At 53.2% G+C, this 9,398-nt stretch overlaps 1 protein-coding gene across 1 annotated transcript; it reads left to right on the top strand.

Moving 5' to 3' along the window:
• Window positions 1–21: 21 nt before the first annotated feature.
• DMWD (DM1 locus, WD repeat containing) lies at window positions 22–8,019 on the top strand (the record flags this gene model as incomplete). Its single annotated transcript, XM_081334772.1, has 4 exons — window positions 22–453; window positions 1,337–1,519; window positions 2,404–3,663; window positions 4,000–8,019. 4 exons carry the CDS (start codon window positions 22–24, stop codon window positions 4,045–4,047), a joined length of 1,923 nt encoding a protein of 640 aa, XP_081190898.1. The 3' UTR covers window positions 4,048–8,019.
• Between the last annotated feature and the right edge of the window lie 1,379 nt (window positions 8,020–9,398).

The following is a 9,398-nucleotide window of genomic DNA, read 5'->3' as shown; positions in this document are numbered from 1 at the left end:
AGGCGGCGGCCGGGCGGGAAGATGGCGGCGGCGCTGGTTCCCCCGGCGCCGGCCTCGGACGGAAGCGCCCCGCCGCCGCCGCCCCCGCCGGCCCCGCCGCACGAGGTCAAGAGCCAGTTCCGCACCCGCGAGGGCTCCTACCGGCTGCTGGGCGGCCCCGAGCCCCACGCCCGCCCCGCCGCTGCCCCCGCCGCCGCCCCCGCCGCGGCCCTCGCGCTCCCCGCCGGCAGCGCCGCCCCGCCGCCCGCCGGAGCCCCCGCGCCGCCCGCCCCGTCGCTGCCGCCCGTGCGCCTCTCGCTGGTGCGGCTGGGCCTGGCGGGCGGCGGCGGGGAGCCCTGCGCGGAGGGCGAGGCGGGCGGCCCGGGCGCCGAGCGGAGCCGCGTCTGCTTCAACCTGGGCCGGGAGCTCTACTTCTACTCGGGCGTGGCGGGCGCGGCCGGGCGGGGACGCAGGGTGAGCCCCGGGTGTGGGGCTTAGGGAGGCCTTGGGGAGCGCTGGGGCGGGTGGAGACGGTCAAGGGGGGGGTGTAAGGAGGATTTGGGGAGGGGGGAGCCCGTGGGGGTGATGGGCAAAGCTGGAAGGTTTGGGCAAAGAAGGGGCAAAGATTTGCCCTGGAGGGCGGGGGGGGGGCTGAAGAAGGAGATCCAGGGCTGGAGGGGTCACCTGGGGTGGGGGTGGATGGAGGCGCCCAGATGTGGGGGTGCAAGGAGGACTTGGCGAGCCCCAGGAGGGGAGAGCCTGCGTGGATGATGGGCAAGGAAGAGGCAAAGCAGAATTGCAGGGGAGGGGAAGGGCTGTCTTGATGGGGCTCCTCCAAGAATTTGCTGGCAGGGAAGCCCCAGAGGTGCTTTTTCCAAAAAGGCAACTGAACTTTCTTGGTTTTCTTCTTTGAAAACGTTTTGCTTCTCACCCAAGAAGCTTCCGACAATGTCGGAACTGGAGAAGCTTCTTGGATGGGAAGCGAAACATTTTCAAAGAAAGAAATCAAAAAAGTCCAGTTACCTTTTTTGGAAAAAGCACCTCTGGGCCAACCGTGAGGTGGATGAGTGAGGCTCTCCACAGACAAGGTAGCTTCCCCAAAATTGGAACATCCAGTGTGGGTGTTTTGGCTAATAAGGAACTACTTCATTAGTAACATAGTCAAAGTAGCAAATCTAAAAGAATTTTGGACCAACAACGGGCAAACATGAATTATTCATGGCTGTTATAAAAAGGCTTAGGACCAGCCAGAGCGAGCGACCAGTTTTGTGGTGCGCTTTCCTTTCCCGCTTTAGATTTCTTGCCTCTTGCTCTTTTTTTGCTTTTTAATCTCTGTTGCCTTTCATGGTCTTCCCAGTCCATCGATCTGAAGAAACCCATCGACAAGCGGATCTATAAGGGGACGCAGCCCACCTGCCACGACTTCAACCAGTTCACGGCGGCTTCCGAGAGCATATCGCTCCTGGTTGGCTTCTCAGCCGGGCAAGTGCAATACTTGGACCTGATCAAAAAAGATACCAGTAAGCTCTTTAATGAGGAGGTAAGTCCAGGGGAGCATTATTTATACCATAGAGTATCATGGGAGGATCGCTGCAGGGATTTTTCGGCTCAGCCTGGCTCCGTTAAGTGGGAACTGGCGGCTAATAGCTTCTTGATAGCTGATATTGTTGTATCCCACATCTCTGGCTGGTGAATGCTGGGATTTATGAGAGTTCTAGAACAGAACATCTGGAGAACACTGTCCTTCCCTAAGTCTCTCTTGTTTTCAATCTCTTCTTAATGACCTCCCTCATTACCGATTCTAATCAGCAGATTAATCAGGCTGCAGCTTTATTGCAGCAGTTCTGAAGACTGTACGGCTTGTGGCTTTTGAGCTTTGACAGAAAGATGACTCAAAGGTTCAGCAAATCCACTGTCGTAGAACCGTGCCCTGGAGAAGAAGCAATTAACCGTCAAATTTGGCTTGTAGATTGCAATCTGCTGAAAGACAGTCTCCCATTCTTCTGCGCTTAATGGAAGCATCCAGTAGGCGTTGATCAATCCCACCTCTTCAATTCTGGCTTGTGTTTTCCATGCTCCCCACGTGAAGTAGGAATTCATAATAATCGGGCTGTTTTCATGTTTTTACTGTTTTCTTGTTTTAAAATGTACTTAGTATTTTTAATTATAATGTATTTTTTGGAATTGTAAGCTGGCCAGACTCATTCACTGAGATGGGCAGCTACAGAAATTGAATAAATAATAATAATGCTAGAAGATCTCCATCATCTAGCCAATTGGGAGTGACTTTCAGAAAAGGGGAGCGGGCTGGGTTTTCTTGGGCCTGCTCAGAATTTGCCTGCTCGAGGGGCACTGGGGACCGAATCCCGAGGGTCTTTTTCATCTTGGTTTCTGGCTCTTTTTGCCTTCCCCGTCTTTCCTCAGAGGCTCATCGACAAGTCAAAGGTCACCTTTGTGAAGTGGATCCCTGAATCGGAGAGCCTCTTCCTGGCCTCCCACGCCAGCGGTCACCTGTACCTATACAACGTGGAGCAGCCCTGCGTCTCGGCCGCCCCCCAGTACACCCTCCTCAAGCAAGGCGAGGGCTTCACGGTTTACGCCTGTAAGAGCAAGAACGCCCGGAACCCGCTCCTGAAGTGGGCGGTGGGTGAGGGGGCCCTGAACGAGTTCGCCTTCTCGCCCGACGGCCGCTACCTGGCGTGCGTCAGCCAAGACGGTTGCCTGCGCGTCTTCCATTTCGACTCCATGCTCCTGCAGGGCATGATGAAGAGTTACTTTGGGGGGCTGCTGTGCGTCTGCTGGAGCCCTGACGGACGCTACATTGTGACGGGGGGTGAAGACGACCTGGTCACGGTTTGGTCCTTTGCAGAGGGCCGGGTCATCGCCCGGGGCCACGGCCACAAGTCCTGGGTCAACGCAGTGGCTTTCGACCCCTACACCACCAGCAAGGAGGACGACGAGAGTGGGGAGCTGAGCGGCAGCGACGAGGATCTCCAGGAAACGTCCGAGTTCCGGCGGGTGAGGACCAGCAGCACCCTCTCCCACTTGTCCAAGCACAGCGCCAAAAGTACCCCCTCGGTCACCTACCGATTTGGGTCCGCTGGGCAGGACACCCAGTTCTGCCTCTGGGACCTGACCGAAGACGTCCTCTATTCCCACCATCTTCTGCCCCGCACCCGAACTCTCACCAATGCCTTCGGCGCCGGCATTCCTCCCTCGGGCAGCGGGGGCAGCAACCTGGCCGCTGAGTCGGGCGGCGGAGGAGGGCCACTTCCCCGCTCCCTGTCGCGCTCCAACAGCCTGCCGCACCCGGCCGTCACCAGCGCTGCCAAGAGCCACGCGGCCGACGGGACGGTGCCCTTCAGCATCGGCAAATTTGCCACCCTCACCTTGCAGGAGCGGCGAGACAAAAATGCGGAGAAAGAGCACAAACGCTACCACAGCCTGGGCAACATCAGCAAGAGCAGTGACAAGCTGAACGTGGTGCCGAAGAGCAAGCTGGACACGGCCAAGGTCCTGGGCACGGCCCTGTGCCCCCGCATCCACGAGGTGCCCCTGCTGGAGCCGCTGGTGTGCAAGAAGATCGCCCACGAGCGGCTGACCGTCTTGCTCTTCCTGGAGGACTGCATCATCACCGCTTGCCAAGAAGGGCTGATCTGCACCTGGGCCAGGCCGGGCCAGGCGGTAAGTGGGCCTGCCTTTTCCCTCCCGATGGCTTGCATGACTGCGAATGGCCAGAATGACAGACTAGCTAGCAACCGTGGCTCTTTTATGACTCGTGGACTTCACCTCCCAGAATTCCTGAGCATAGCTGGCTCAGGAATTCTGGGAGTTGAGGTCCACGAGTCATAAAAGAGCCACGGTTGCCTACCCTTGGACTAGCAGGAAGATGTTGCGTGCTAATTAGTAGGCAGAAGGCAGGCCTGACCACCGCAGATTAATTTCATGTCTGCTGATTCATCCCACGTGACTAAAAAGCCACCTGGATATTTAAACCTGTCTTCAACTTTCGTTTTTCAGACCCTGAATTCCCACAACGGGGGCTCTCCCAGCGGCACAATCGTGTAATCGGCACTAACAACGCTTGGCTGCTCTCCAGTTTGGACCCGGAGAGGGGAGTGTTTCCTCCGCAGAGCAAACCTGACCGAGAGGGGAAAGTTTTCCGACCTTTTCGATGTGTGTACAGGTTGTCTCTTCCCAACTGTGTGGCCATTGGAATCCTAACCGTTAACCTCTCGAGAACAACAACGTAGCGCAGGACGACTGGCCCCTCTCCGCTGTTTAAAAGTATTAATTAACAAACTCATTATTTAATGCTAAGGTTTGAGCACAGGGTGCTGTAGGGGCAGATTTTGCACAAGGGTGAACTGAGCTGCCCCCACTCCCTCCTCTTCCCCCCCTCCCCCACTTCATCCAGACACAAATTCTGGCCGGCTTTCGGCCCGCTTTGCTCTGACCCGGCCCAACCTTTCCTAAACTCCATCTTCCTGGCGGCTTGGGGTGGGGGGGGGAAACCCAGAAGGAATCTGTTTTGTACAGGGGAGGTAACAATGATTCCCTACCGTGTGCAACGGTCCTTGTCTGCCCCCTTTGCTTTAATGGACAACCCTAATTCCATTTTTGCCCAAGAAGTCCCAGTATTTCTGCTGACCGGAGGTAGCCGTCATACCTCTGTCCAGAAGACAGTTCTTCCTTTCCAAGTGGACGGTCCTCCTCCTCCTCCTCCTCCTCCTCCTCCCCCCAGTTCAGCCAACGGACTCCTAAAGACGCCCCTTCAGTCTTTCAAGATCCAGCACGATACTGCCAGGGAATTCTTGCCATTCGTTGTTTCCGACGTCTTTTGTTGTGTTGTGGACCTCGGCTTCGGTTTTCCGCTTCCAGCCCAGAAGGATCCTCAGAATTCCTCTCAAAGCGAAACGGATTTTCTTTCCACCGGTTGGTCCTCGTGCCGTTGGCTACTACCTGATGCTACTCAAGGACAGCTTGCTTCACCGGTCAGCTCCGGTCCCCGACCCCCTCCCTCCGATTGGGGTCTCATGGCTGGGACAGCAATCTCTGGCCAAATCCGATCCTTTCTCTCTTGACACTAGTTTGTCATGGCTGCCTGTCCTGCCGATTGACAAACGTACGTATTTATGCATCAGCGATCCCAGCACATCCACTGTTGATTTGCATAGACTCATGCTACAATCTTTAAAAACACACACACACACACACACACACACACCAGTCTGCATCCAGACCGGTGCTTCTCAACTTCAGCCAGTTTTCAGGTGTGTGGACTTCCACTCCCAGGATTCCCCAGCCAGCCATGGGAACCGGAGTCCACAAATCTTAAGTCGCTGAGGCCAAGAAGCACCAGTCTAGGCTACATAGCGGCAGCATCTGATGCTTGTCCGGTCAGTTGCTTAGCTTGCTTAGCGTAGACTCTGAGATGGCCTGCTGTGGAAATTGTCAAAGGTTTTTGTTTCACCAAAAGTCAATATTTAAGATGGTTCATGGCAAATCCCGGCTTCTGGAGCTGCCGTTCTCCATCTTGATGTGCCAGACTAATTCAAAGAGGCTTGGTCTTTCATGAACAATGGCCTTGCAGTGGACCAAGGCTCTGTGGTCATGAGGACTCCTTGGTGCTCTCTGAGCTTGCTTGTCTTGCGGACGTTTCACTACCCAAACTAAGTAACATCATCAGTGCTTGTAAACCTCCCTCCTTGCCATCTACTGATGATGTTCTCTAGTTTGGTAATGAAACATCTGCAAGCTCAGAGAGCACCAAGGAGCCCTCATTTCAGCCCTAAGCTACAAATATTCTCCTTTATTGCTATGTGGTCATGGGATGCGGTGGCTCAGTGGGTTGGGACGCTGAGCTTGTCGATCAGAAGGTTGGCAGTTTGGCGGGTCGAATCCCGAGTGCCGCGTAGCAGAGTGAGCGCCTGTCACTCGTCCCAGCTTCTGCCAACCTAGCAGTTCGAAAGCATGTAAAAAATGCAAGTAGAAAAATAGGGACCACTACAGTGGGAAGGTAACAGCGTTCCATGAGCCTTTGGCGTCTAGTCATGCCGGCCACATGACCACGGAGACGTCCTCGGACAAGCGCTGGCTCTTCGGCTTTGAAACGGAGATGAGGAGATGAGCACCGGCCCCTAGAGTCGGAAACGACTAGCACGCACGTGCGGGGGAACTCTTACCTGTTCCTGGGTTGGCTATTTGAGTCCGTAGAGTAGAGCCATGTTCCTCAACCTCAACAACTTTTAAGATGTGTGGACTTTCAACTTTCAGCCAGGATGCATTCTGGGAGTTGGGAGTCTAAACATCTTGACATTGCCAAGGAAACAATGGAATAGATTTTGAATTCTCGGTTTTCTCTTGGGTCACTCGACTTCGGTCTGATTTAGGGTTCGGGTTGCAGAAGGTGAATTTTGAGAAGTTGTGCCATGTTTAGGAGAAAAAAAACAGCTTCTCCAAAACCAGATTCGGAGCCAACCAAAACATTTTTAAAAGCGTTTTAAATTTAGCATGGAATCTCAAAAATATCCCAACTATGCTTTGGGCCAGTGGACAATTAAGGATAGTCTTCGTGTCTTTTTATATTTATGGTTATTTATGGCTGGTTTTGAATCAGTGGTTGGTTGCAACAGTGCAGATTTTTTAACCAGTTTAGTTTCCCAGTGAACTTGATCAGTGGGGAAAAAAAAGAGTTGGGCTCACTTTTAGAGGCTATGTAAGGTAGAAGTAAGGTATAAATGAAGTAGGATTTCTACACGTGCCCCATTGAATTGTTTTGGGGGTTTTTTTTCTGTTAGAGCAGTGTTCCTCAGCTGGCTGGAGAATTCTGGGAGTTGAAGAGCACTCATCCTCATGTGACTAAGGTTGAGAAACAGCGCATTAGAGGTTTATAGAGATTCCCAGTCCTCCAGGTCATAGTTGTCCCAAAGATGCTTTTTCACGAGGCAACTGGACCTCCTTGTTTTCCTTTGAAGACGTTTCGCTTGCTGGATGAGAAGTGAAACGTCTTCAAAGGAAAACCAAGTCCAGTTGCCTCGTGAAAAAGCACTCCATGGGAAGAGACTCTGGGTCTCTACAAATTGGTCTCCTCCGTCGTCTTTGTAGGCTGTGCGCAGTCAGAGCTGCGTCTTGGCGTATTCACACATGCTCCATCTGATCGTGCTGGTAGCCGAGGCAGTGTTTGGGTTAGGAAGTTAGCCGTAGGAAGAGTCGCCCGCTAGGACTGATTTTTAAAAGCCAGTTGATCCTAGAAGTGGGTTAAAATGTTTGTGGCTTAGCTAGTTCTAATCATGGCTGTTCCGTACACCGGCTTCGGAGAACATTCATCACTTGCAATTTCCTTTCTGATCCAGGCGGGGTTTGGCTCATCTTGGGTCAAAGCCGTAAAAGCCTGCATTCGTTTCTCAAGTGGACCGGGGTTTATCCCGTTGGCTGTGAGGTCACTTGATAAACTTCCATACCGACAAGGAACCGTTCGCTGCACCATCGGCTTTGTTCAGTTCATCTCAGGCTCTGCAGGTTGCAAAAATTCAGCCCGGCAAAAAGACGCCCCCCCCACCCCACCCCAGGGCAGACGGAGGACTTAATGACCACAGGCCTGTCTCCTCTCCCCCAGGATTAAAAAGCCATACAACCATGGACCCCCTTTACCCCCATCCCGAAGTGAAGAGAGGGGGGGAAGGAGAATCCCTTTTCCCACCCGATCTGCTTGGATTCTTTGTGGCGAGACAGATGGACCTCAGAAAAACAGTATTAATTTGCTTTCCCTGACACCCCCCTCCCCATGCATGTCTGGCCCTCTTTGCAAGAAGCCAGCTGGTGTCTGGCAGCCAAGTTCTCCCCCCTCCCGTCCTTTGCCCTCCCCACTCCCCAACTTTGCAGAAGAACACATCTGGAAGCTGCCGATGCCCTCCCCCCCCCCCGTGCCTTTCGTCACTTTACTACCTGCTCTAAACGTTTGTTACTGTTGTGTCTGAAAAAGCGTTTAAATTATAGAAATGGTGAATGCCTATTTATACTAAAGAGACCGTTTTCACAGCTCAGACTCCCCCGAGGATTGTTGATTGCTGGCAGGGGATCTGGGAAGGCAGCTTGTGGTGGTGGGGGAATCAAATCTGGGAGCGAGACTGCAGGTAGTCCTTGACTTACAGCTCCAAATTGAGCCCTAAATTTCTCTTGCCTAGAGAGAGTTGTTAAAAGTGAATTTTGTCCCATTTTACAACCTTCCTTGCCACGGTTGTTAAGTGAATCTGGCTTCCCCCATTGACTTTGCTGGTCGGAAGGTCGCAAAGGGGGATCACGTGACACACACCCCTGGGACCCTGCAATAGGAGCCAGTTGCCAAGCGCCTGGATTTTGATCACGTGACCACAGAGATGCTGCGACGGTCGTTAAGTGTGAAAACAGACCCTAGGTCACTTCTTTCATTGCTGCTGTAAATTCAAACCGCTGCTAAACTGTTGTAAGTCAAGGAGCACCTGCAAAGAGTGGAAATCCTGATGGGAAGGGATTGTGTGCTTGAGTTTGATTCCTTGCACTTGTGTGTGTGCACACGCATCTGTCCACACTCACACCCACACATACAGGGCACTTCTATCACAGCCATCCCACAAAAACCAGGAAATAATCTTGTTTATTCCTACTAAAAAAACGAGAACATCCTCAACTCAAGAGTGGCAGAATGTACAGTGTCTTCTTGCACCCAGCCAATCCGCCACGTTACACAGAGGAGGAATAATAAATACGGGGGCGTGGAAGGTGAGGGACACCCAGAGGAGCTTAAGTGAAAGATGCTAAACTAACAATTTGCCCCCCCCCACACACACACACACAAGCTAGGTTTTGCTTCCATGCACTTTTGTTTTATATAAACATGCATACAATCTTCCAAACATAGGGACTAGAGACTTGGGTCTCCAGCTTTGAGGCAGAAAAGGCTGCCACATTGCCTCACCATTCGAAATAACTTATTAAGGAGTGGGTGGATTGAACCCTGGAGTGCTACAGAGCTGGCTGTTTCCAAAGTGGAGAAGTGCAGATACAAACGGTGTCTGGCAGTTTAAAACTAGCATCCCCCTGTGGAGTCCACAGGCACCATAAGGCCTTGCGGGGGGGGGGGGGGGCATTATTTTTTTTTTTGCTTCTGGCCTTCAAGCCAAACTTCGAAGCATGACTGGAAGGGCCAGGTTACAGCTGGCCGAGTGCCTCATTCGGCTAATTCTGAAAGAGTCGGGCTTTGCAAGCCCACTGGGGCGGGTGGGCGCCGTCACCTTCCTTCTTGTTGGGATGTTGCTACTTCTGGTGGGTCACCGAGGAAGGCAGGATCGGGATGCCCTTCTCCTGCCACCGGCCCTTCCGACCCTCATCTCCCAAAGGGGCATCAGGTGCAGAATGACCCCTGTGTGCCCAGAACAGCA

The sequence above is a fragment of the Vipera berus genome, assembly GCF_964194415.1.
Source record: "Vipera berus genome assembly, chromosome: 9".
NCBI classification, from domain to species: domain Eukaryota; kingdom Metazoa; phylum Chordata; class Lepidosauria; order Squamata; family Viperidae; genus Vipera; species Vipera berus.
Note: the sequence above shows the minus strand (reverse complement) of the source record. Positions and strands in the feature narration are given on the sequence as shown.